The 27,101-nt window shown below is 53.6% G+C and overlaps 2 protein-coding genes across 6 annotated transcripts in view; both read right to left on the reverse strand.

The window, feature by feature from the left end:
* Positions 1 to 2,841: 2,841 nt before the first annotated feature.
* The window catches only part of LOC119846933, a 323,834-nt gene continuing 299,574 nt past the window's right edge, over positions 2,842 to 27,101 (reverse strand). Inside the window, exons 1-4 of one of the 3 annotated variants that reach the window (XM_038381181.2) lie at positions 6,976 to 7,439; positions 5,323 to 5,478; positions 4,762 to 4,883; positions 2,842 to 4,303 (exon numbers count right to left, since the gene is read on the reverse strand). In XM_038381181.2, coding sequence (XP_038237109.1) covers positions 3,709 to 4,303; positions 4,762 to 4,883; positions 5,323 to 5,334 — 729 coding nt within the window. In that variant the 5' untranslated portion in view covers positions 5,335 to 5,478; positions 6,976 to 7,439 and the 3' untranslated portion in view covers positions 2,842 to 3,708. Of the gene's footprint in view, positions 4,304 to 4,761; positions 4,884 to 5,322; positions 5,479 to 5,845; positions 6,412 to 6,975; positions 7,440 to 27,101 lie in introns of those variants that run through there. The other 2 variants (XM_043501227.1, XM_043501228.1) reach the window with 2 other exon arrangements.
* TRIM28 (tripartite motif containing 28) overlaps positions 24,018 to 27,101 on the reverse strand; it is a 54,693-nt gene continuing 51,609 nt past the window's right edge. For all 3 annotated transcript variants that reach the window (XM_038381112.2, XM_038381111.2, XM_043501165.1), the window contains exons 16-18: positions 26,781 to 26,855; positions 26,332 to 26,466; positions 24,018 to 25,223 (exon numbers count right to left, since the gene is read on the reverse strand). In XM_038381112.2, the coding sequence (XP_038237040.1) occupies positions 25,002 to 25,223; positions 26,332 to 26,466; positions 26,781 to 26,855 (432 nt within the window). In that variant the 3' untranslated portion in view covers positions 24,018 to 25,001. The remainder of the gene's footprint in view (positions 25,224 to 26,331; positions 26,467 to 26,780; positions 26,856 to 27,101) is intronic.

A 27,101-nucleotide genomic window follows, 5' to 3' on the forward strand; every position in this document is an offset into this window, starting at 1 on the left:
CAATCAGGATGTTAAAAGTCCCATCTGTGATGCTGCCCAGCTAAGGCAGGCTCGTTCCTCTGTTCTGACACCCCGCTGTGCCCCGGAAGTGGCTAGCAGCAGGTCCGGCTCCTAGGCAGGAGGGCCACGGGGCTCCATGCACCACCCCCACCCCAAGCACCAGCTCCGCACTCCCATTGGCCGAGAACCAGCCAATAGAAGCTGGGTGGGTGGTGCCCACAGGTGAGAGCTGTGCGGAGCTGCTTGTGCACCTCTGCCTACGAGTTGGACCTGCTGCTGGCCACTTCCAGGGTGCAGCACAGTCCACAGTGCCAGGACAAGCAGGAAGCCTGCCTTAGCACCCACACTGCAGCGCTGACCAGGAGCCACCCAAAGTAAGTCCATGCACTAACCCTGTGCCCCAATCCTCTGCCTCAGCCCTGAGCACCCCCCAACCCTCATCCCCAGCCCCAGCCCAGAGGCCCCCAAACCTGAAGCCCCTTTCTGCACCCCAAACCCCTCATCCCTGGCCTCACACCAGAGCCTGCACCCCCAGCCCAGAGCCCGCACTGCACTCCAAGCCCCTGCCCCAGCCCTGAGCCCGCAAACCCAGAGCCCCCTTACATTATGACTCCATCCTTTAATTGCATGATCTCATTAATTTTACCTACATGGGTTGCCTGTAAAAGGTGGGGAGGGGGGGCTAGAATCTGCATGGAAATAGTGGTCAGTTGAAGATTGAAGACCAGACCCTGTGGCCTTCTGGCTCCCAGCCTGGTGCACCTTCCCCAAGGCTGCAGGGTACATCAAGGGTGACCTGTCTCCCCTCCCTACAGAGACACAGACAAGCTATGAGCTGCACGATGCTTGGCCAGGCTGATGATTCCAGGGTTTTGCAGGGACCTCTGCTTACTTTGGCCACATTAGATTTCACCTGCAGATTACAGACAAGGTGTGATGGACGCAGGAAGAGACGCGACATCGTCGGCTTCCTGTAGTTGGAGCCGCCAGCTGAGTTCCTTGCTCGGGGCTTGGTGGAACTGTACATCGGGGTGTTGGTGGCAGCACTGAGGGACCCCTTGCTGCCCCCATCATGGCGTCTGCTCTCACCATCCTCTTCCTCGGTGAGTATCAGAGACAAACAGGGTGTGTCCATGGGGGGCGGGGGTTGAGATGAGGGTGTGTGCCCATGTGGGGAGGGATCTGAGAACAGAGCGTGTGTCCATGGGGGGGATCTGATACAAGGGTGCAGGATCCAATTGCTCTAGGATCTGGTCCCTAATGAGTCATTTCCTTTCCAGGCTGCTGGCTGGCTGGGTGAAGCAGGGTGTCGGGCTGTGAATATCTGTGGGACTGGGGAAACTTTACTATTAAGGACAGGATGGGTGGGGGGGAGGAGGGGAAAAGACGCACTGAGCCCTGAATCTTCACACCAAAATTCACTTCAGCCTCCTGGTATTGCCCTCAGTGCAGTCAGGGGTGACTCCAGAGTGACCCCGGAGGCTGAGATCAAAACCGAGCCCACAGGTTCCCTGTGGATGCAGTGAGGTGTCTGTTAGCCCTGGCGCTGTCCCTGGGTCTGGGCACTAAGGGTAGGTTACAGACACACAGGGAGGGGTTTGTGTCTCCCTTTCTCACTCCTGTTTGTGTGTCAACTCAGAGCTCCCTGTGCCCGGAACCTCCATCTCCATCAGCCCCAACAGTGTGGGGGGAGCTGTTATCCTCCGCTGTCAGTGTTGGTGCGAGGCCAGGAGGTTATTTCTGTATAAAGATGGAATCCAAATCTGGAACCTGGATGCACCATCCCCAGTGCCAGATGGGCAGATGTAAGGTTCTACAACTCCCAATCTTGCTCCAGATCGGAGCCAACCAACTGGTCGGATCCCAGTGATTCTGTGGAGATCATTGTTGCAGATTTGGGGCCTGGCTCGGCATCCCCGCTCCAGCCCCACACCCAGCCAGACCCACAGAGGGTCTCCATGCCAATGGGACACTCAGAGCCAGGCTCTGCCCTGAGCGCTGGGCCCAGCAGAGGGTTCACCCAGCCAGGAAGCAGGGATGGAGTCACTGGGGGGTTCCCAGCTGCTGGAGATTCAGGGCCAAGGGGAGGGGATCCCTGCCCCCAGGGGACCTTGGGTTGTCACTTAACCTGCCTGTGTCTCCATTTCCCCTTGTATGAACGGGGGATAATCATACTCCCTTGTGTCTGGTTAGAGAGTCAGGGTTGGCTTTAGGCCATCAGCTTTTTCTCACCGTGTCTGTGCAGCACCCAGCACCTCTCACTCCCAGTCTCCCTCCTCACGCTCTAACCACTAGACCACAGTCCCATCCCAGAGCCAGAGATAGAACCCAGTAGTCCTGGCTCCCAGGCTGTGGTGCCCCATTAAATGGATAGATGGGTACAGAGTGCTCTGGATTTACGTCCTCGGGCAGTTTTGGTTGTAGCTCCCAGGAATCTCTGGGATCTTGAAGAGGTTCCTCTGGCTGAATTTTCTCCCAGGGGCCCCGGTGAGGACGGGGCACAGTGACTGTGCCGGGGTCTGTCCCACGTCCTGTCTCCTTCTCATTACAGAGCTCAGCTACCCCAAACCATGACAGGGTATTGCTTTGGGGTACAGAGTCACAACCCCCTATTCCCGGGGTATCGGGATTGTCTGCTCAGGGGATCCCCGCCCAAGGAGCAGGGGATGGGGGTTCTGGACCCAGTAAAACCCAATCTGCCTTGCAGGCTGCCAGCTGGGAGCCAGGCTTGACGAGGTGCGGCCCATGGGGACCCAGCACCTCCAGGGGCAATGTGAGACCCTCGACGCACAGATGGAGATGGGAGACCAGGACGCACGGACAGAGATGTGAGGCCCCAGGATGCTCAGAAGCTTTATTGGCGGCAATCGCACATCAGAGAATCAGCAAAAAGCATCACCTGCAGAATGGAACAACCCCAAAGCAGCCCCCCATTGACGGACCCCGCGCTCCGAGATCCCCACTGCCCCACTGTGGCTATGGTCCATGCCCAGGAATCCCCCCACCACCATCTGTCTAAGGGGCTTCCCCCTCTGATCCAGCCCCATCATATTATCATCGGGCCCAATGTGCCCTGCTCCCATCCACTGCCCCCTCCCCCGGGCCTTGTGCAGGGTTGGAGGCTGGGTTCTAGATCAGAGTTCTGAGCTCACTGGGTGAATGTGGGTTCTAGACTGCAGCTCAGAGACACCGAGTGATGGGAGCTATGTTCTCGACTGGAGCTTGACGCACTGTGGGGGATGAAGGTTTAGAACAGAGCTTGAGGCCCACTGTGGGGGTGGCAATTCTGGGTTGGTGCACACTTGGGGAGAGGGAAGGGCTTTTAGATCACAGATTGGAGCACACCCAGGGATGGGAATGGGGTACTGCATTGGAGCACACCCAGCAATGGGGCTCTAAATTGCTGATTTTAGCACGTCCATGCATGGGGTTCTAGATGGGAACACACTCTAGAAGGGGTTCTAGGTTGGCACATACCTGTCAATCACGTTCTAAACCAGCGCATGCCCGGGAATAGGGTTCTAGATTGGAGCACTCCTGTGGGTTGGGTTCTAGATTGGAGAACACATTGGAATGGGGTTCTGGCTTGCAGCTTAGTGCCCGGTTGGGATGTGTTTCTGTTACACTCAGCGAGCCAGAAGTGCATGGGCAGCGAGGGAGGCCAGTGGCACAAAGAGCCACACACGGCTTACGGCTCCGCTCTGTCATCTATGTCTTCCCAGCCAGGCAGGGGTTGTTTCGGGGGTCCACCGGAGCACAGTCCTGGCAGCCGTTGTTGTCGCAGCGCAGCAGGGGCACGTCACGCAGCCGGTGCCAGGCCTGCAGCAGGTCCTGGCGGGTCACGACAGGCCTCAAGTCATAGCTGAAGATCTTCTGGAACACGAAGGCCTTGTAGTTGTTGTCGATGGCCGAGAAGGCAGCGCTGGTCATCCCCACAATGTTGGAGCGCCCAGCCTTGCGCAGACACTTGGTGGAGCAGGGCGAGTTGAAGGTGAATAAGATCAGGCAGCTGTTCTGGCCGTAGGTCCTGGCCTTGAGCTGGGCCACAAGGCTGTTTGGGCCGGAGAGAAGACGCCACTCGCTGTGCTCTGTGTATGACCCACTCGGTGTAATCACTTCCTTTGGCCGGGCGGCCACGATGTTCCCGCTGGGCGGGTTGTACAGGGCACCAAACGGGCCAATCTTCTTTCTCATGTCTGCTAGCTGGGTCATGGGCAGATAGGTGGCCACATGCTGGGGGTTGCTGCAGGTGGCATGGGGCAGTGTGGTGGCAAAGGCGTATTGCTTGTTGACTCCGCCGTTACTGAAAGAGGGCAGGAGACAGAGGGGTCAGGACGCACCAGGCTCCTGGGACTGAGCCAAGAGACGCCAAGTGAAAGGGAGAGAAAGGGGAATAGGCCTGAAAAACCAACCCAGCTCTGGACTCCACCTACCCCTGCAGCCCCAGAATCGCCCCTCCTAGCTGTGGGCTCCACCTCCCCCCTCGCCCCCAGAATCGGTGTATGATCTAATGCAGGGCTCAGTGCATCCCTGGCATGCTGGGTGCTCTCTGCCCTCAGGTGTATCTAGTGCCTGGCACAATAGCAGCCCCCTGCTCTCAGGTGGGGTCTGGGCAGAGCTGGGCCCACTGGGGCCCCCCTGACCTTTGCTGGGCATCCCTACAAATCGGTGAGATTGAACCAGGGCCATTCTCTGCTGCCCTTTGCAGCTGGGCTACAGAGGCAGGGAAGGACAGAGACAAACCCCAGGCTGGTCACTCACTTGTTCACATGATCCACGATTTTTTGGAGCGCGGTCGGGTCAATGCTCCTGGCGGTCTCTGGCCCGAAGCAGAGGAGAAGGGGCAGCAGCAGGAGTCCAGCCCTGGGCATCTGTCCCTGCATCTGAACAGGACTCCACAGCGTCAGCACCCCCGAGCCCTGGGCACAACCCAGAGCCCCTCGACCCACAACCACTAGCCCCTGCTGGGCTACCGACAGGAGAGGGGGCAGGGGATACCCCCATGGGGCTCAATAGGTCAGCAAACAGTGGGGCATAGGGGGGTGTCATCAGGGTTTCTGTGGGCAGGAGAAGGTGGGGGAAGGGAGGACTTCCCTGGGGCTTCATGGGACATGGATGGTGGGGAGCAGAGGAGACTCCCCGGGGCTCTATGGGGCAGGAGCGTTGGAGGAAGGGGGGCTCACCTGGGGGTCCAAGGGGAAGGGGTAGTTAGAGGGCAGAAGGGGGACTCCCCTGAGGCTCCATGGGGCAGAGGTAGGTGTGGGTCAAGGGGCTCCCCTGGGCTCCATGAGGCAGGGGTGGTGGGGAAAAGGTGGGACTCACCTGGGGCTCCATGGTGCACGGTTAAGGGTCCGTGTCTCTGCTGACAGATGCTCACACCCGCTCCCGGTGCGACAGGCTTCCAGCCCTGCTCTGTTTGGCCCCTGGCAGACCGGGAGGGGCTGTAGGGTTGGAGCTGCTGGCCACAGACACTGGGATCTGGGGGCAGGGAACAGGGTGGGGAGCTGAACAGGGGCTTTGAAAACTTCCTCCTGCTCCCGGCCGGACAGCAGCGTGGGGCAGGTGAGTCACTGCTCGGCTCAAACCTGGGCAAGTTACCTCCCTGGGCCGGCACGTCCCACACCACCCTCAGGAAACTTTATGAGGCCTCTGCGGTCAGTGCCCAGATAAATACACGTCCCCATCAAGGAAATGTGGGGCCAGACCCCCACATGGTGTAAAGCAGGATCGCCGCATTGCAGTCAGTGGGCCCTGGTCCCCAGCTGGTGTCAGTTGGCCCTGCTCTATTGGAAAGGGAATTTTGGTAATATGTGTAGGCATTCCTCAGTTTCCCTCTTTGCTTTACCTTGCTCTGTAATGTACACGGCCTATAACCAGTTCTTGGGGCAGAGCGAGAAACTCGGGGTGTCAGGTCATGCCGCTGTCTGGGATGGAACCAATGGGTCAGTAAAAGGCCTGGCTGAAACCGACCCAGATCAATGAAGAAGCTGGAAAGACAATGAGCTAGCAACCAACAAGCAAGAGGAAGTGGATTTTTTCCCCATGTCTCTGCAGGGAAGCCGAGCAAAGGCCCCAGCTGGAGAACCGAGGGGAAAGATGCCAGCTGGCTGATTGAAGAACCTGCCTTTGCAGAGAGAGACACGCACCGGGAACTCAGGGCAAAGGGACAGAGACAGAGCCACAGTGGTTTCTAGGGTCACATGGTTCAAAGTAGGGTCGGCCAGGCAGAACTCTCTCTTATCTCTGCCTCTGACAGCCTGAACACTGACCGGGTTGTGTATTGGGGGGTGACCTGCCCCTATCACAAATGACAGGTTCTTTTCCTGGGCGGCTACTTTATAGTTTCAGAGTAGCAGCCGTGTTAGTCTGTATCCACAAAAAGAAAAGGGGTCCTTGTGGCACCTTAGAGACTAACAAATTTATTAGAGCTTAAGCTTTCGTGGGCTACAGCTCACTTCATTGGATGCATAGAATGGAACATATAGTAAGAAGATATATATATATATATATATATATATATATACTTACAGAGAAGGTGGAAGTTGCCATACAAACTGTAAGAGGCTAATTAATTAAGATGAGCTATTATCAGCAAGAGAAAAAAACTTCTGTAGCCATCTTGATTATCACTACAAAAGTTTTTTTTTTATGTATGGCAACTTCCACCTTCTCTGTATGTATATATATATATCTTCTTACTATATGTTCCATTCTATGCATCCGATGAAGTGGGCTGTAGCCCACAAAAGCTTATGCTCTAATAAATTTGTTAGTCTCTAAGGTGCCACAAGGACTCCTGTTCTTCTTACTTTACAGTTAACTGAGAAGATGGCAGCTGGTGAAACACACCCAGAAACGGTATTTAATTCGCACAATATCCTGGGCAAGGATCAATACACAGAACGGTTAGAATAAGCACAGTAAAGTAGGCTCCGGCATGGCTCATACTTCCTGTCCTGCATTGCGCATACTTACAGCTTACGGGGACCACTGGAAGCAGAGATGGAGGGGGAAGAAAGCGGTGCCAACCAGAAGGGAGGTCCTGATTCCGTTTACACTGTCTCTGGGATCTGACAAAGCCAAAGAAATGGGAAGTGGGGGTGGTATTTTATATCCTTCCTTGTTGTAACAGCACGGCTATGAACCGTATTTGATCCTTAACCCTGATTATAATAAGGTCATTAGCTGGCCCGATCCATATGATGCTTTTGGGAAGTCCACAATATTAAGCATTAATATTCATGATTTGCACCATATATTTCTTAATTCCTGTATGTAAACGCGGTCTAACCGCTTAGGCATTGCATGACAACTTAATTGCTAAAGGCCCCCAGCACTCCCGTCTCACAGAATTTTGTGGTGTACTGGAGCAGTTCATGGTTCTCTGTTGGTAGCTGATGAGGAAAGTGCAAAATATCTGACAGAGGACAGGTCATCTCCTTAGATTTACAGTATTCAGCTGCCTCCCAGCCTTCAGCATAACTCCCCCCCGCCCCACCGGGCCTCGTGCTAACATGACAAGCCTTTAATCCTAGCAAGTTTAAGAACCATTTCCTTAAATCAGCCCCCACGCCAGGATCCTGTTGTGCTCAGCGCTGTACATTAGGCTCTAGACAGGTGGGCAAAGTATTTGGCCTGAAGGCCATGAATGCTCACGAAATTGGGGTTGGGGTGTGGGAGGGGGTGAGGGCTCTGGCTGGGGGATGCAGGCTCTGGGGTGGGGCCAGAAATGAGGAGTTCAGGATGCAGGAGGGGGCTCCAGGCTTGGGCAGGGGCTTGGGATGTGGGAGATGGATCAGGGCTGGGGCAGGATGTTGGAGCATGGGAGGGGGTCAGGGGTGCAGGCTCCAGGTGGCGCTTACCTCAAGCAGCTCCTGGAAGCAGCAGCATGTCCCCCCTCCAGCTCCTACGCAGGGGTGCGGCCAGGCGGGTCTGTGCACTGCCCTGTCCTCAGGCACCGCCCCTGCAGCTCCCAGCCAAAGGTCAGAAGACAGGACACTGGGCTAGATGGACTGTTGGTCTCACCCAGTATGGCCGTTCTTATGTTCTTATAAATAGACTAGTGAATGAATAGTAAGGTATGAGTTGTTGATTGAGAGAAAGTTAGTTTATATTTTGACATGTGATGTTGATAACTTGTCTTTTAATGGTTTCTAAAGCATTAACTTTTTGAATCTCAGCATGTACTGATGTTAAGTAATGGTCTGACTCCCTCCCCCTCCCCCACCCGCACCCCAACCCCATCATAATTTCCTGCAACTCTGAACATTCAAACAAATAAAAATCTAAAACTAGTTTAAAATAAACATGGATCTCTGTCAAAACTGTAACCAAAAAAATCAAATGGTTTGGGGGATCTCTAGCCAACCCCAATAGTCGCCCATCTTGTGTGTTACCTTTTAGGACATTGATCCATAAGCATTTAAGATAAATTGCTTCTGAGTTGCCAGTAACTCAGAAACAAGTAATGCCATTTTTGACATTCCTTCCCCCTTTGCGCTCCTGAACCTTCCTCAATAGGTTCTCACCACTGATTTTTAACATGCCAGTCACGGGAATCCTCTCACCAGATTTCAGTATCCAGCTGGCGAGGTGCAGAATTTCCTACTTACTTCTGTGTCTGTCCCTTGTTGCTTTAGAGCAGTCAATGAGTCAGTCACTTGGGCACACCTCTGAGAGCCACCTCTCCCCTGCCCTGTTTTTCCTGAAAGGCTGTATGGTTTGTGACCAGGGAAATGGCATCTGATTAACTGAGACAGGATCTGATTTGGTTTTAGGCTGTTTGAAACCTTGGATTGTTTTTCACTAAACACTCATTGAACTCCAACACCTGAGCCACTGTAGGGAGAAAAGATGTCTTTGTTAAAGGTTCTTTGTAAAGCTCTAACTTGCAGATCCCCCAGCCCTTGCTCCTTGGATGAAGGGCTAAGAAAATATCTGCTTCCGTAGCTCTTCCAAGGGAGGCTTCAAGAAAAGCAAGGAAGAAAAGACCCATTAAGCCTGATATTCCTAAAATAAAACCAAGCTGTGAAATGGTCATGCTCTCTGTAACCTAAGCCCTCCTGCAGGGCAGAGAGTCCAGCAGTCACTCTGCGGGCATTGCTCCGGGCACAGGGACATACACACTCTCTGATCTCAAAAAGAAAAGGAGTACTTGTGGCACCTTAGAGACTAACAAATTTATTAGAGCATAAGCTTTCGTGAGCTACAGCTCACTTCATCGGATGCATTTGGTGGAAAAAAGTGATTTCCATACCTGGATCAGATGGCCACAAGACTGCCATGGACCCTTCCCCTTGTGCCTTACCTGGTGACACAGGACATGGGATGCCTCTGCTACCCCAATATTCAGATTCTCCATCTCAAGGCGTGGCTAATCCATGGATGACAAACCAGGGAAGTACAGGATATCTTACTGAACAGCCGATGACTCACTATATGGAAAACGTACGGGCACAAGTGGAAACATATGTCCCTGCACGGTATGGGAAAACAAGTTTCCCCACAATCAGCACTACTACCCACAATATCGAATACATGCTGATGCTTTCCATTAGTTTACTCAGGCCTTGTCTCTACTAAAAGGAAAAGTCTGTCTAAGCTACACAATTTGCATTACGTGACTAGCATAACTCAAATCGACATAACTTAGATCTACTTACTGAGGGGTCCACACTACGCAACACTGACAGGAGATGCTCTCCCATCGACTCCCCTTACTCTTCTTGATCCGGTGGAATACAGGAGAGCGATTGCCAGTCGATTTTAGTGGGTCTTCAGTAGACCCGCTAAATCGACCACCAATGCATCAATCGCCGCAGCATCAATCCTCTGGTAAGTGTAGACAAGGCCTCAGAGTGCACTTATTTGCCATTTCCACTTACCACTCTTAAGATAGATGAACTCACTGTCTTTGCCCACCCTCTGAACGCTTTCTCAAAGGCATACAGAATACTTATCCCACACTAAGATTTCCCCCCACCCCTCCATGTGGGACCTCAGCTGTGTTTTCCGTACTCTCATGGACAAACCCTTCGAGCCACTAGCTAACTGTTCACTGTTACACTTATCCATGAAGGTCGTCTTACTAGTGGCAATCACATTGGCAAGGAGGGTGGGAGAGCTGGGTGCCCTAATGGTAAACCCACCCATACCATATTCCTCACAGACAAGGTAATCTTAGGTCCACAGCTATAACTTATATCCATGGTTGCTGCCGCCTTTCATCTCAACCAACCCATCTGCTTATCTGTATTCTTCCCAAAGCCACATGCCGACAGCAGGGAAGTGTTCCTTCACATGCTGGATGTTCGTAGAGCGCTTGCGTTTTATATAGGAAGAACAGGCATTCAGAAAATCATCCCAATTTATATCTACAACAGAACGTTCCCAAGACCAAACCATTTCCAGACAGCTACTCTTGAAATGCATCCGATGAAGTGAGCTGTAGCTCACGAAAGCTTATGCTCTAATAAATTTGTTAGTCTCTAAGGTGCCACAAGTACTCCTTTTCTTTTTGCGAATACAGACTAACACGGCTGCTACTCTGAAATCTCTGATCTCATTCATGGATACTCGGCTTTGGGTCTCGCTTAGTTTATCCTTTCTTTTCCTGCAAGGTACAGTGCTTCTCCAAGCATCTCCATTGCTGCAGTGGAGGCCAAGGAATAGCAGGACAGCACAGAACTTGGAAGCACTGTGACGGGTTGGGTCACAGAGAAGCCCTTGGGACGGCCACCTGATGTGCTGGGACTACCTCTGAGCCCACTTTCCCTGCCAGCTTGGGACTTCAGTACCTTGCCTTGTTGAGCCAGACACAGTAGCCTGCTACAAACACAGACCTAGGTCTGAACCACATCCCCCACAAGCTGCAGGCTTAACTGAAAACAGCTTAAGGAGCGTTCCTGTCTCCAGCACTCAAATAGCCAGCTCCCCATGGGGTCCAAATACCAAATAAATCCGTTTTACTCTGGATAAAGCTTATACAGGGTAAACTCGTCAATTGTTCACTGATAGAGAGTTATGCACAGCTGTTTGCTCCCCCAGATATTAATATTTGCTCCGAGTTAATTAATAAGTAAAAAGTGATTTTATTAAGTATCAAGAGTAGGATTTAAGTGGTTCCAAGTAATAACAGACAGAACAAAGTAAATTACCAAGCAAAATAAAACAAAAACACGCACGTCTAAGCCTAATACAGTAGGAAACTAAATGCAGGTAAATCTCACCATCAGAGATGTTCCAATAAACTTCTTTGACAGACTAGCCTCCTTCCTAGTCTGGGTCTAGCAATCACTCACACCCCCGCAGTTACTGTCCTTTGTTCCAGTTTCTTTCAGGCATCTCTTTGGGATGGAGAGGCTATCTCTTGAACCAACTGAAGACAAAATAGAGGGTTTCCAGGGGCTTATATAGTCTCTCTCTTGTGGATGGAAACCCCTCTCTTCTTCTGTGTAAAATGCCCTCAACAAGATGGAGTTTTGCAGTCACCTGGACAAGTCACATGTCTATGAATGATTCAGCTTTTTGCAGGCCAACACCATTGTTTCATGTTAGTTTGAGCATTCCCAGGAAAGCTCAGATGTGGATTGGCCTCTCCCAAGGTCCCTTGTTAGTTAAGTACTCCCCATTACTTGAATAAGCCTTCACAAGCTGTTAACCAAATCTGCCTTATGTGATTCCTACAGCAAACACTTTAAATGCAAGCATAGAGCCAACGCTCATAACTTCAGATATAAAAATGATCCATGCATATGAATAGGATGGATACATTCAGTAGAACATAACCTTTGCAAAGATATGTTACATGGCATATCTAGCATAAAACATATTCCAGTTATGTCATATTTGCACTCATAAGCATATTTCTATAAAGCATTATGGGGTGCAACGTCACAAGCACCATCTAGGACAGGGATCTCAAACTCAAATGACCATGAGGGCCACGTGAGGACTAATACTTCCAGCCATTGGTCATTTTTCTCCGCTAGCTTCAAGAGCCAGTTAGCCCCTGAGATTTTCCTCCGGTGCTTATCAGCCCCTCTCGAGCTTTCTGATCAGCGACGCTGAGTGAGCCCTGTAAATCCAATGGGAGTTGGGTACCTCTGAGGATCAGCACCTCACAGTCTTTGTAACAGGACAGCTGCTACCTGAGCAACTTCTCTTGGCAGCCTCCCCCCATTTTTCTTCTCTTCAGGGCCCTTTAAAACCCCCAAAGGCTTTCCCTGGTGAATGATACCCCAGCCGGGGGCTGGTTTAATATCGGGACCAGTTTATGAGAATCCAGAGTCCCAAGCTCAATCCATGCCAATGATACAAAAAGTCCATGCTTAGCTCTGGCATCAACTTCTTCCACACCAGCATCTGTCGTCCATTTCCCACCTTCCCCAAACCCCCAGGGGTTCTGTGTGTCCCATCCTCCCCATTCACACCTCACCCGGACCTGGCTCTCCCAGTCTCCATGGCTCAGTGTCTGACGCTGCCACTCTGGTGGAAAAACCCTGGAGGGAGGTCGATCCCCTCACTCCATATTCGGGCTTTCCCTGAGGCGCCGGTTCCCCGTTTAAAAACAGTTAGTTGGGAAAATGTCCAGCCCCCCCCCCCCCCCCGCCCCCAGCCTTGACATAGACTCACAGACTTTAAGGCCAGAAGAGTCCATGGTGATCACCCAGTCTGACCTCCTGCATCATTGCAGGCCACAGAACCTCACCCACCCACTCCTGTAACAGACCCCTCACCTCTGGCTGAGTTACTGAAGTCCTCAAATCAGGGTTTAAAGACCTCAAGTTACAGAAAATCCACCATATGCACTCGTTTAAAGCACCTCTTCCCAGCCCTGCTCCTGTTCTGGGACAGGAAGCCTGCTGGGGCTGGGGCGGCTGGGACATGGGGTAGCTGGGACTGCCCAGTGCTGGGGGGGGGTGCTCTTGGCACTGGGGCAGTGCTGCCAGCGCTCCGGGGCAGGGGGGACTGCGAGCCACCAGCCACTCCGGTGCTGGGAAGGGAGGGTCTGCGTGCCACCCGCCTGCCTGCCCTGTGCTCTGCGGCTGGGGGCCACATGCCCGCCCGGTGCTCTGGGGATTGGGGGAGGGCCACCCGCCTGCCCACCCTGTGCTCTGCAGCTGGGGGCTACATGCCCGCCCGGTGCTCTGGGGTTGGGGTGGGGGGGCTGGCTGCTGCGTGGGAGTCTGGGTTTGGAGGGAAGGGTGTGGGAGGGGCAGCGCCTCAGGAGAAAGGGGTGCACCAGCCCTGGGACTAGCCTGCCCGAGCCAGTGGTTCACCCACTAGGCCTTATTCCCTTGCTAACAGGGGCGAATCTATTGACGCTGGCCATTGGGCCGTATTACCCTGTCTCACTGGAGCGAACTTACGGACTGTAGCCACTGGGTTTTACTGCCCTGCCGACTGGGGCCAATTTATTGACTTTGGCCATTGGGCTGCACTCCCCTACTAAGAAGGGAGAGCATATAGACTGGGGTTAGGAGCGTGACGGGGTGCACTCGTCCCGCACTGGACAGGGTTTTCCCCAACCCTGTCACAGAGGGCCACTTGCGCCCGCTGTTTTCCTTGTATGTACAAGCCTCAGGCATTGGCTGCGCTTTGTGGTGGGGGAGCTGGCTGATCAGGTGATCAGCTCCTCCCATTGTGTAGTGCAGCCCCTGCCAGTAGTGCCAGGCTTTTCCCAGTGGAGGGTGGCTGAGGAGGCCCTTAGCCCCCCCACCCCTTTGCCACAGGGCCCCACCCCTTGGCCAAGCTGGAAGCCAGTGCTGGGCTGTGGTAAGAGCAGCCCTGGGAGCCCTGGACCATCCACCTGCCCTGGGGGGCAGGCTGGGAGCTGCTCTCGGCCCCCCGGTCCCCTAACCCAGGGCAGCTGGAGGGTCCGGGGCTCCCTAGAGCACCCTGGACATCCTGGGTGGCTCTTACCATGGCCTGGCTCTAGCTTCTGGCCTGACCAGGGGGCAAGGCTTTAGGGGGAGATGTGGAGCAGGGGGTGGAGTCACAGTTCCAGCACCAGTGGTCCCCCAACTTCTACACAGGTTCTGGTGCTCCTGCCCAGGACCTGGATGTGTTAGGTGCAGTACAAACACGGAACAAAGAGATGGTCCCTGCCCCAAAGAGCCGACAATCTGAGTATAAGCCAAGAGACACCAGGTGGAGACAGGCAGACGGAAGGGACAGGGAGACAATATTGGTCCGCGTGGCGGCAGGGGTCTCAGTTCATCAGCCCCCTACCCAGTGTTGAGTTATCTGTTGACACAGCAGCAAAGGGGAGTTTTAGGGTGGAGTTGGGCGGCGGATGAGGCGGCTTTGTGGGGGTTCAGGGAGAGCTCCTCCCAAGTGTGATGGGCAGCGGGGAGACAGCACCCTGGGGAGGGAGCGTCCCTAGTGACCCCTGGAGTGGCACCGCCATGGCATGGTGCGCTCCCCTATAGGTACTGCTAGGGGAAAAACTTCCAGCACCGGTGCACATGTTGAACACGCACACCTATTCTGAAATGAACATGAGCAACATATCTCGAAGAACACCAGTTACAGAAAAGGTAACTGTCTTATCCCCACCCAAGCGACTCTCCCTCATTCGCTATCGAGATGTCGGCTTCCACCTCCAGCTGGCCTGTGATCCCTGCCTGCATCACCCCCTTGGCACCTTTCTTGAGTGATTGCTCATGTGTATTCCACAATAGGTGATTTCAAGCTATATCTGTTGGAGGTGGGTAGGAGTTCACAGACTCTCTGGACGGAGCACAGCCCTGCCGAACCCGGCATCCTCCCTGGTCTGGGAGATTATCGCATAATGTGAGGTGAACCTGTGAACCAAAGACCATGTGGCAGCCCTACAAATGTCCTGGATAGGGACATGGGCCACAAACGCAGCCGACGAGGCTTGCGCCCTAGTCGAGTGCACCCTCACAATTGGCAGCAGGGGGACTCCCTCCAGGTCGTAACAGATACAAATACACAAGGTGATCCCATTGGAGAGCCGCTGAGCAGAGATCGACCGACCTCTCATGCGCTCGGCTGAGGCGATGAACAGCTGCGAAGACTTCCTGAACGGCTTTGTACCATCCAGGTGAAAGGCCAGAGCCCATCTCACATACAGCATGTAGAGGTGGCGCTCCTCACTGGACCCACTGGGTGTGGGACAGAGCACCAGCAGGAAAATGTCCTGACCCATGTGATAGGCAGAGATCACCTTGGGGAGGAACGAAGGATGTGTTGGAGCTGGACCTTATCTTTATGGAATACCACGTACGGGGGCTCAGAGATCAAGGCCTGGAGCTCTGAGACCCACCTCGCCACCGTGATCGCCACCAGGAAGGCTACATTCCACGAGAGGTGCGACCAGGAGCATGTAGCTAGTGGCTCAAACTGGGGGCCCATCAAACTGGTCAGCACCAAATTCAGGTCCCACTGGAGGACTGGGGGCCTAACATATGGGAAGAGATGATCCAATCCCTTAAGGAATCTGCCAGTAGCGTGGGAGAACACTGTGTGTCCCTGCACCGGTGGGTAGAAGGCCGATATGGCCGCCAAGTGCATCTTGACGGACGAGGGTGCTAGGCCTTGGGCTCTAAGGTGAAGGAGTTAGCCTAAAATGAGCTGAATTGGAGCAGCCACAGGCGAAACGCCCTGATCAGTTGCCCAGCCAGAAAACCGAGACCACTTAACCAGATAGGCCCGACGTGTAGAGGGACCTCTACTTTCCAGCAGGACACGCTGAACCCCTTCCGAGCACGTCCTTTCCTCCTGGCCTAACCACTGAGCAGCCACTCTGTGAGTTAGAGTGCCGCTAGGTTGGGGTGGAGGAGGCAGCCCTGGTCCTGGAAGAGCAGGTCTGGGTGGGACGGTAACAGCCATGGCAAGACAACTGCCAGGCTCATGAGAGTCCCGTACCAATGTTGCCTGGGCCATGCCAGGGCAATCAGGAGGATCCAGGCCCTGTCCGTTTTTATTTTCTCCAAGACCTTGCCGATCAGCGGGATCAGGGGAAAGGCATAGAGCAGCTGGCCCGAGCAGGACAGGAGGAAGGCATCAGAGATGGCGCACATGCCCAATGCCCCCCTGGAGCAGAAGCGGGGACCCCGGTAATTCTGCCTTGTCATGAACAGGTCCACCTGGGGAGTGCCCCACTTTTGGAAAATCCACCTCTAGGTGTAGACCACTTGGGCTGAGAGGAGAAGGCACCCGGTAAGCGGTGGTAAATGTCGTGGGCTATGCAGAAGTCCCACAGCCTGAGGGCTTCCTGGCAGAGGAACGGGCCCCGCCTTGCCTGTTGATGTAGAACATCGAGGCCGTGTTGTCCGTGAGAATCCTGACCACCCGGCCCTCCAGGTGTGAGCGGAAGGCCATGCATGCCAGCCGTACCGCCTGAGCTCCTAGGTGTTTATATGCAGGGCAAGGTCCTATACGGACCACAGACCTTGGGTCTGAACGTCTTCCACATGGGTTCCCCACCCCAGGTCCGAAGCATTGGACACCAGCTCCATGGATGGGGGCCTGCCCCTGAATGGGACCCCGTGAAGCATGTTCCCCAGGGAGAACCACCATCACAGAGAGGACTTTGTCCATCCTGTCTCTGGACTGGGAGAATACCAAGGCCAACCAGAGCTGGGGGGGGGCCGCATCCTGAGTCTGGTGTGACGAACCACATACGTGCACGCCGACATATGACCCAGGAGCTGGAGGCACGCTCTGGCTGTGGTCACGGGGAACCTTGTGACTGTGCTGATGATCTCCCTCAGGGTCTTGAACCTGTCCGGTGAGAGGGACGCCCTGGCCCACACCGCGTCCAGAACTGCCCCGATACACTCTATGCACTGCATGGGGACTAACGTGGACATGGTGTTGTTTACCAACAGGCCCAGAGTGGTGCACATGGACAGAAGGAGTGCCACATAGTCCCGCATCTGCAACCTGAAGCTGCCCTTGGCCAGCCAGTCATCAAGATAGGGGAAGATCTGGACACCCACCCGCCAACATCTGAGATAAGCTGCCACCACAGACATACACTTTGTGAATACCCTAGGAGCCGTAGACAGGCCAAACGGGAGGACTGTAAACTGGTGTTCCTGCCAAACAGTGAAACGGATGAAATGTCTGTGTCCCTCAAATATATGAGTATGGAAGTACGCATCCTGCAGATCGAGGGTGGAGTACCAGTCCCTGGGATCCAGGGAGAGGATATTGGAGGCAAGAGAGACCATGCGAAACTTGAGCTTTAAAGTGTACTGGTTCAGGCCTCGCAGGTCGAGGATGGGTCTGAGCTCCCCTTTGACCTTCAGGATAAGGAAGTAGCGGGAGTAGAAACCCTTGTGTCTGAACTCCACTGGTACCACCTCCCCTGCTCCTAAGTGTTTCTTATAGGCCCTTGACTTTTTATAAGGGGGCTCATATTTGGAGTGGGTGACCTGGGTGGGAGCCTGCTGCGGCTAAAATTTCGTCCTGGCCAGAGCTGGGACATAGAGGCCGAGGGTCTTTAGCATTGTATGGGAATCTTTCAGGCCGTGCAATTTCACATCCATCTGTTCCGCAAACAGGGCCTTGCCATCAAACGGAAGGTCCTGTAATGAGTTCTGCGCCTCGCTGGACAACCCAGACAGCAGGAGCTACGATGCCCTCCTCATGGATACTGCAGAGGTCATGGACCTTGCAGCCGAATCTGCAGCATTGGAGGCTGCCTGAAGGGCTGCCCTGGCAGCAGCCGTACCCTCTTCTACCAGAGCCCTGAACTCCTTTTTGTCACACTCTTGGAGGGAGTCCTCGAATTTGGGCAGAGAGCCCCACAAATTGAACTCATACCTCCCCAGGAGGGCCTGGTGGTTCACCACTCTTAATTGGAAACTGGAGAACGAATAAACTTTTCTGCCAAGTAGATTCAGCCTCCCTGTGTCCTTATTTTTGGGAGTAGTGGCTGGTTGACCTTGCCTCTCCCTGTGGTTGACCGACTCCACCACGAGGGAGCGATGCCGTGGTGGGGACCTCAAGTGAAGAGGACAGCATCTATGCCAGTACCGCAACGGGTTACAGTAGCCTCCAGGAGACTAGAACCTCCAGTGCTGACTGTCCCGGTGTTGACAGGACACATTCTTCTCATGGGTTCTATGATCCCTTGAGGCGGAGTGATGCCTGGAACCCCTGCCAGACAACCTGGTGGGGGTCGACGGTAACAGGCGCAAACTGCACACGGGGCAGTTGCTGAGTGGGGAATGGCATCAGGTACCTTCCCTAGACCGTGACCGGTACCGTCCAGATGGCAACTGCGGGGCTTACCTCTGGACCGGGGAGCCAATGGTGGCGGTGCCTCTGGTACCGGCAGAGACATAAAGTCCCAGGCCGCCTGCAGGGCCTCCAGCATGGATGGCATCCGGCTGGCCGGGGAGGGAGCCTCAGAGTGGGCCGGGCTACTCCGCTCAACTTGAGTAGGAGGCCGGGAGGTCGATGGGGACCTAGAACTGCCCAACGTGGGCCTAGTCTCTCCCCTAGTCTTGCTCCGGTGTCTTGGTGGAGACAACCACTTCTTAGCCTTCTTGGAGTCTCCCGTGGACAGGGAGCGGTGCGGGCTGGTGGAGGGGACCGAAGGGTTGCCGCGCACTGATGCTGCGGTGCTCGGTGCCAACTCGGAGTGGCGCAACGGTGCCGGGGTCAAGGCTGACTCCATCAAAATGACTCAGAGCCGAATGTCCCTTTTGGTCCAAGGCTTGAAGGATCTGCAAACCTTACAGCAATCGCTGAAATCGGCCTCTCCCAGAGAGCGAAAACAGTCCGCATGTGGATTACTCACTGGCATCAGCAGCTTGCAAGTGTCACATGACTTAAAGCCTGGGGCACGGGGCATGCCCCGACCTGGGTACACTAACTAACTACAAACTACTTCAACTACAGGTACTACTAGCTATGAACTAACAAAGCCGAAGAGGGAAGCTACAGCAAAGCTGGAGCAGAGCAGTTCCTACACACCTTCACTAACAGCAAGAAGGAATTGAGGGTGGGGGGAGTGCAGCCCCTCCTTATACCATGCCATGGTGGCGCCACTCCCAGGGGGGCACTCCCCCCTACGGGTACTGCTAGGGGAAAACTTCCCGCACTGGTGCACGGGGCGAGCACGCACACCTATTGTAGAATACACATGAGCAATCACTTGAAGAACTTAGGGGAGCTGATAGGGTGGCTGCCGGCCCACCCTGGTTCCAAGCCCTCGCCAGCTTGCTCCAACAGGCTGCTCTTCCTGCAAGCAGTGGACAAAGCAGGCAGCTGCCAAACAAGTTATAAAGGAGCATGGTGCAACTTTAAATGAGCCTGTTCCCTAACTGATCAGCAACGTAACAACGAAACATTAACCAAATGATGTTTTAAGTGAGTTACTATATCAGGTCCATTATGGTAGTTTTAGGCCCCCTCCTCTCACTCATGGCACTAGACCCCGTTGTGCTAGGCTAGAGCAAAGAGACAGGTGGTCAGCTCTTTGGGGGCACAGACTAAGCGCAAGGAGAAAGGACTCCCTGGTCCTTCCTGTTGAGCTAGACATCTCTGCCACCAGCACCCCACAGAGTCCCATCAGCCAGGGGGTGCAGCCAGCAGCACGGGGAGCCCGCTGTGGTCAAAGGAAACATCCCAGATTGCAGATAGAGCTGGATACTTGGCCTCAATGGGTGAACAATGGATGCTCTACGCCAGTAATGGAAAAGGATAGCAAAGGGGACAGGTTAGCCACCCTGGCCATTCCTACCATACCTTGGACAAACCTTGTTCAGTTTTAGTCTCTCAGGAGCGCATTGTATTAAAAATTCAAAATGAGGTGTTATTGGGGGGAGTTTATGCCACATCTCTAGGGGGAGACCTAGCTAGGAAGCATTCTGAGCTTCAGAGGACTCTTTGGACCAATAGTTTAGACCAGCAGGAACTTTTAGTTGAATGGCTCTCCTAGGAAATAAGTGGGAGGAGGCAAACAAAAGTTACCCACTTCCAGACCACCCTTTGGATGCTCTACCCAGAAAAATCTAGTGTTTGGCTAATTAGCTACTCATGGTTGTGACACTGCTTCCCGTGAGGTATCATTGAAAAGGTTATGAGTTGCTAGATTTGATTATCCTATTCATACGCATGTATCATTTTTGCATCTAAAGTTAGGAATATTAACTATACATCTGTACTGCAAGCGTTTGCACTTGTGGAATGCCCACCAGACAGAATGCAATCAGGCTAACTGGGAACCATCAATGGGAGAATACGTCTTTGAAGATGCTAATCTCTCAGCTTCCTTTGAAGATGCTGCAAATAAACTTTTTGGTTATGGTTGCAGGGTCATGTGATCAAGTCCCCTGGTACTGGAATCCATCTTGGAATACCAGTGTTTTTCCACTGACTGGCATGGGAACTAAGTTTGAAAACAAAAGGTTCCTGCCCCATGCAAAACCTATTTAAGGCTGGGGAGTGACATAATCAGGATCATTTGTCACTGAATCCCCACCCAGGATGACTGGAAAAATCAGAAACAAGGGGGGGGGGGGGAAGAGAGGAGAAGATAAAGAGCTGAGCCCAGGCTGGAAGGGCATCAGGTCTGTGAAAGAAATACCTGGAATTTTAAGCTGCAAGCAAGAGCAGCTCGCTTCCAAGAATCTGCAATCTGCCTAAAACAGCATTTAGCAAATTCTGATCCTATCTGTATTGCTTTCTTTAGTACCTTGAACTTAGTTTACGTGGTTTATTTGCTCCGTAATCAACTTGGATTTGTTTACTATCCCTCTATTATAATATACAATTTAGCTTTTGTAGTTAATCAACTTTGTTTTCTCAAACCAGGTTGTGGAATTCATAACTGGGACAGAAAGCTGTATACATCTTCCTCCACCTTGAGGGAGGGGGAAAAATTTCATATGCTTACGCTGTAGTTCTCTGTGCAGCACAAGACAATACAAGTTTACACTCCAGGGAAGGGGTGCACTTGAGTGCTGGGCAATTGCTTAGCTGAGCACTCCCACACAGAGCTGATCTTAGCATCTGTGTGAAACTGCAGTTAGATGTGTCCCTACCTGTGTGTGTGCTGGAAGGCTGGTAGGTCAGGGGAGCTCAGTGGTACCCTAGTTCTAAGTGGCAACCTAGGGGGAACCCATCACAATGGTCTCTGGGGCTCAGAGAGCCACACTGGATAAAAGAGGGAGCCGGCCATGCAGCAGGATGCTTGTTCCAAGCCAAGGCCTGGATGAACATGTAACCACAGAAAAACTCCCTGGTGTGGGTTGGGGGACTGACTGCCCCAGACAGAACCCTTGCTGATCTCTGGTAAGAGGTCCGGTTGTAGGTTCTTTGGTTTAAAATGTTTTGTGCAATGCTTTCACCTTAAGCATAAATATATTTGCTTAGAAAGAGCTAGGGGGTAGCTATCTGCTTTCTCCTCAGAGGCTATAAACACAAAGTGCAGGCACTGGGCCATTAGGCCATCCAACTTGCCGAGGAATTCACACTGGAGCCCAGTAACTGTGCAGCTTAGAAATACTCTGGCCAGGAGAGAGAGACCCTATGGTCTGGTGAAGAGCAGGGAGCCTGACAGGAGCAGCTGGCCTGAACTGATACACACCCTTGTAAGCTCTCTGGAGAAGGCTCCAGTTCTTTGCTATACAGACAGCACCAACCCCAGGGGACTGCAGTACAGCGGATTACAGCAGCAACGCCCAATTTGAAGTTCTGGCCCAAAGCATGAATATGGTGCCCTGCCTTTCCCGTCACCAGCAGGGGGCATCCACTGAGCCCACTTGTGGCAGCTGTAGGAAATCACCATTAAACCTGCACAGGTTGGAGCTAGACATTCACACTCTTCATTGTGCCATCAGCCACCCTGACACCAGAGTATCATACAGCTGGTAGGGGTAGATGCAGGCAAAGTAAAGACAGCTGCTCTGAGGGGGAAGGTGGCGAAGGGGAAATTGGGGCCCATGGCAGGATCACTTATGTCTCAAGACCCAGAACTATGCCAGGGAGATGGGAGCATGGCCGACGCTTCAGAGCTCTACTTAGAAATTCACAGAGGGGACCATGCTCTTGGGAGGAGCCAGTTTAAATCCTCTTCAAAATCCTGTCTGCACTTGTCCTTTCTGCTACCTGTAACTCCTAAAACTAAAATCCCTGAGTTACCTATTTCTATACCAGCACGATCTTAATTTCACTCTTTCCCTGCTACAGAATTACTTGTTTTGGGAAGGTCTGTCCAGCAGAAGCTCAGGGGTTTGAAACATTTAAAGACTAGAGCCAGCATGCTTCCCCAGCAGCATGGCCTGTTTACACAGCACAGCTTTGGCCATGGCTGGTGTGCACACCAACCCTGTTTAGGAGGAATTTCAATCCTTCACACACTGCATTATGGCAGAGCTGGCTGCAAAATTAAAAAATCCTCCCCTTCATTTCTGTCAATGTCTAAAATACCATGGAGAAAGTTCTTTTGTTTTAGTGTGGTAGCCATTAGTCTGTATCAGCAAAAACAATGAGGAGTCCTTGTGGCACCTTAGAGACTAACAAATTTATTTGGGCATAAGCTTCTGTGGGCTAGAATCCACTTCATCAGATGCATGGAATGGAAAATACAGGAGCAGGTATAAATACATGAAAGTATGAGAGTTGCCTTGCCAAATTAAGGTCAGTCTAACGAGACAATTAACAGCAGGATACCAAGGGAGGAAAAAATTTTTGAAGTGGTAATAGGTTTCAGAGTAGCAGCTTTGTTAGTCTGTATTCGCAAAAAGAAAAGGAGTACTTGTGGCACCTTAGACACTAAAATTTGAGCATAAGCTTTCGTGAGCTACAGCTCAAATAAATTTGTTAGTCTCTAAAGGTGCCACAAGTACTCCTTTTCTTTTTTGAAGTGATAATGAGTGGCCCATTAACAGACAGTTAATAAGGAGAGAGTAACAGTAGGGAGAAATTAGGTTTAGGTTTTATAATGACCCAACCACTCCAAGTCTTTATTCAGGCCTAATCTGATAGTGTCCAGTTTGCAAATTAATTCCAGTTCTGCAGTTTCACACTGGGGTCTGTTTTTGAAGGTTTTTTTGTAGAAGAATTTCCTGATGTCAGATGTGTGTATTCTTTTGCATAGAAACTGTCCGGTTTGGCCAATGTACATGGCAGAGGGGCATTGCATACCTGCTCCTGTATTTTCCACTCCATGTATCTGATGAAGTGGGTTCTAGCACACGAAAGCTTATGCCCAAATACATTTGTTAGTCTCTAAGGTGCCACAAGGACTCTTTTTTAGCAAATTGTTTCAGCAGAAGATTAGACTGCGGGACACTTGCCCCCACAGAGCCAGATGGGAGTTGTAGACTGGTAAGCATTTTCCACTACATTTCTGTTCCGAGGTGACTGAAGTTCTGGACACTTCACAACCACAGCGGTTTCAACAGAATATTGTGGACCAGTTTCAGCTGCTGCACAACTGGGGGGTTCAGAGGAGTGGGTTTAAAAATGGTATTTGGGTGCCTCAACTCCAGCCCCAGAGCAGGCTCCAGAGCACCCAACAATTACTAGTTCTTTGCAGCCAGTCTCCAAGCACTTGACCAAGGTCCTCACTGCACAGCTGGGGAAACTGAGGCAGGAGTCTGGACACTCAGCGGGTAAAGAGGCCCCACCATTCTACCCACTAGATCAGCTGCCCCCCTCCCCCAGCTATGGTTGGGAGCCAAGGCCACAGTTGGGGCTGGGAGCAGAGTCACCGTTGGGGGTCCAAGGCAGGACCAAAAGTGGAGCCACAGCCAGGAGCTGCGGCAGATGAGGGCTGGATGGGGCTCCCTCTTCCCCACCACATGCGGGCTGCCACAGGCTCCTCCATGCTCTCCTAAGGGGGCATACACCAACAGTTTGGGAGCCACTGCACTAGGTCACGCTGCCTCTCTGGGCACACCCGCAATGCAAGTGTTCTGTTTGCGGTACAGCCCTTGGGGGAAAGGACAGGGGGCGGTACTGGTCAGCAGGGAGCGTGTACGAACCGTGGGCCGGCCCCAGGAAGGACGAGGCACCAGGCAGAGTAGTACATAAAACTCAAGATTTATTCCGTTCTCAGAGAAACAAGTTTCCATCGCACAGGTCGCAAACAGTTATCGGGGACACGAAAGAAGCCATCTAAAATATACAAGCAAAGCCCAGCCTGGGATCCTGTTGCACGCTGGAGAGAGACAAAGAACCAGGCCAGAAAGTGGCTGCCCTGCAGGACAAGTAGAGGACTCGGAATGGTCCCACCTCGGGCATCAGTTACAAAACCACTGAACCGCAGCTTCCCCTGGCACGGGTGAGGGGAGGGAGCACACTGGCATTGCAAGCAGGGGGAGGGGAGAGAAGGGACACAGCTAGAGCGCCGACAGTGGCTTGGAATAGCTTTGAAGGGAAAGGCTTGTGCAGGGGATGTTGAGATGAACATGGAGCACGAGGGCAAACCCAGGGAGCTTCCCAGCAAGACAAACTGTTGGGAACCAACGCCGCCAGCCTTTTCCTCACTGAGCCCCCTGCCCCCACAGAGCCCCCCCTACAATCACCCCAAGATCCCATGCACCTCTGCCAAGCACCCCACAATCAGGGCAGGTGAGCCCAGGTGCTGGGCTAGGTCCCCAGCACGGGCAAGGATGAGGGCCCAATGCCTAGCACTCCACCAAACCCAGCCATGACCCCCCAGCCTGACCCTGCCTGCAGATAGCTCCCCCCACCCACCCTGGCCTGAAAGAGGAAAGATGGGGGAGCCTGTGTGCATGCCGCCCACCTGCAGTCAAGGCAGAGGGCAGTGCCGGAGCAGGAGGCAGGTGTGTGACCCTCAATGCAAACCATGTGTGACGACTTCCTGGCAGAGAGGAACGGGCATGGGGAGGAGAGGGCTCCCCATCAACAAAACAATTTCAACTGGAGTGGGGGGCAGGACATCCCGCTGCTGCCATGCGACCAGGGGCAATGGGCGAGTCCCAGGCGCTTTTGGTCATTGCCTGTGGGACACTGGGCGGCTGCTCCGGTCAATGCAGGCCAGCCCCTCACTCCTCCTCCCCAGCACCTGCCGAGACAGCGGGGGCCTCGCCCAGGGAGCCGGCAGGGGAGCTGCGATGGGTGAAGCTGCTGCCACTCTCACTCCGCTGCTCATCCAGCGGGATGGGCTCCACCAGCGCAGAGGAGAACTTCCGGTCACCGAAGGAGGCGCTCCACTTGGCCTCAAAGAAGCGCTGCAGCCCGATGATGGACTGGACATCCTCCTTGTCCTGGTGGAGGGGAGCACAGAGAGGCGGGGGATCAGGAACCACAGCTGGAGGCACCCACCATCACCTCCAGATCTGGGATATGGCCCCCATTATCCAAAATGGCCTGTGGCCAGAGTTTCCCCTAGAACCAGGGCACTCCTCTACTGGGACCCATGAACCTGCTAGTGCTAACTAGCAGAGAGCAGCGTTTGACAGGATCCCCTGAGGCACATGCGCAACAATTCACCCAAGGGTGGGGTCTCTACCAAGAGGCAGTAGCCCCAGCAACCTGCTGGCCCCCGGTTACAGTGAGATGTATGTATGGACTTGTGTTTACAGTGGAAACTGTGCACTCAAGGTTTGGGGGTGAAGGTAGGTCACCAGAAGGGAGTGAACATGCTCCCCTCAGGTAGGAGAGGAGAGATGCTGCTTCTCTCCTGGCCACGTGCTTCACTGATAAGGCCCAGCTACCTTATGGGCTGAAAGCCAATGGAGACGGGGAAGTTACAGGAAGAAACAAAACAGAAGGAAGGGAGGCTGTTTCGGGGTAAAGGTGAAGGATGTAGTACCCCCTCACTCCCCACTTGAAGGGGGCATGAACAGAATCACAGCCAAGCCAGGCTGTAATACACTGGAAGGACTTTGGAGGAGAGACTTGCTCTTATAAGAATGGACAGGAACGAGCAGAGTCCAGGCTCCACTAGGAAACACTGTTCCCAACATTTCCACCTGCTTTCATTTGAAGCCCTTCTCTTCCAAGATCCTGGCAGCCTTGTGTTGTGCGACAAACCGGTGGGTGATCTGTAGCTGGCTGGGGGTGCTAGCGGCAGATCTGAGAACAGTGGGTATTTAGGGGGACACTGGCCTGAAGAGAGTTAGCAGGGCCCATACAGGCAGAGAGAAGAGCTGGGGTGGCCTGTGGAGTTGAGCCTCACTCAGGTACACACGAAGCACAGCTGGTAGCAAGGTGCCTCAGCTCTGGCCACCCTCGGGGTGCACCCCATACCCACCCTGCCTGATGCATTATGATCAGGACGTACCCCTGCCTGCCCCCTGGCCCAGCCCGAGAGGGGACGTGCCTCTCCCCCCATTGCCAACAAGGGAAGGAGAGTCCCAGGTCACCCCTCACCTCCGTCAGCTTGTTAAACTGCTTGATCATCCGCCAGACATCCTGGGCAAACTCCTCGGAGGAGCTGTAGGGTGGGGAGAGCTTCTCCTGCAGCTTGGCTCGGATCAGAGTCAGGTCGATGGTGTCCTGACCCTCCTGAGGGAAAATGGCAGGGATCAGGCCTGGCCCTATCGGCCAGAGGCCCCTGCCCTCCCTTTCTCCCATGGACCCTCTCCCCACCAGCCTCCATGCCAGAAACCTCCCCAGAACAGGGTGCCAGCACTCAAGTACTAGTGAGACTGCCTCATGCCTGGGGATCTCCACAACCCATGCATCAAGGGAAGCTCCCCACCTTCAGCACCTCCCACATGCCCCATGAAGTGAGCATATCCCCAACACAGCATCAAGTACCCCCCCAACCCCCAGTGAATCAAGCACAGCCCCCCACCCACACCACATCCCCGACTCACAGTGGCGGTCGAAAGCCGGTGGAGAGGCCGGCACGGCTCATGGCACAGCAGCTCCAGCAGGACACGCTCACACTTCTGCCAGGCCAAGGGGGACACAGCAGAGTTAGGAGCAGAGACCCCATGACCTCCCCTCCCACTCAGGGCCAGGCTAGATGCCCCCCAGCATCCCAACCCTGGCTGTGGCTCCATGGAATCACACAAGAGCAAGGCCTGGCCCAGTCATGTGACCCCACAGACAGCACAGGGCTGGCCAGCTCAGAGAGCAGAGGATGAGCGCTCTGCCCATACGCCCGCACGGTGCTCTGAGGCAGGGAGAGACTC

The sequence above is a fragment of the Dermochelys coriacea genome, chromosome 23 (genome assembly GCF_009764565.3).
Source record: "Dermochelys coriacea isolate rDerCor1 chromosome 23, rDerCor1.pri.v4, whole genome shotgun sequence".
Taxonomy (NCBI): domain Eukaryota; kingdom Metazoa; phylum Chordata; order Testudines; family Dermochelyidae; genus Dermochelys; species Dermochelys coriacea.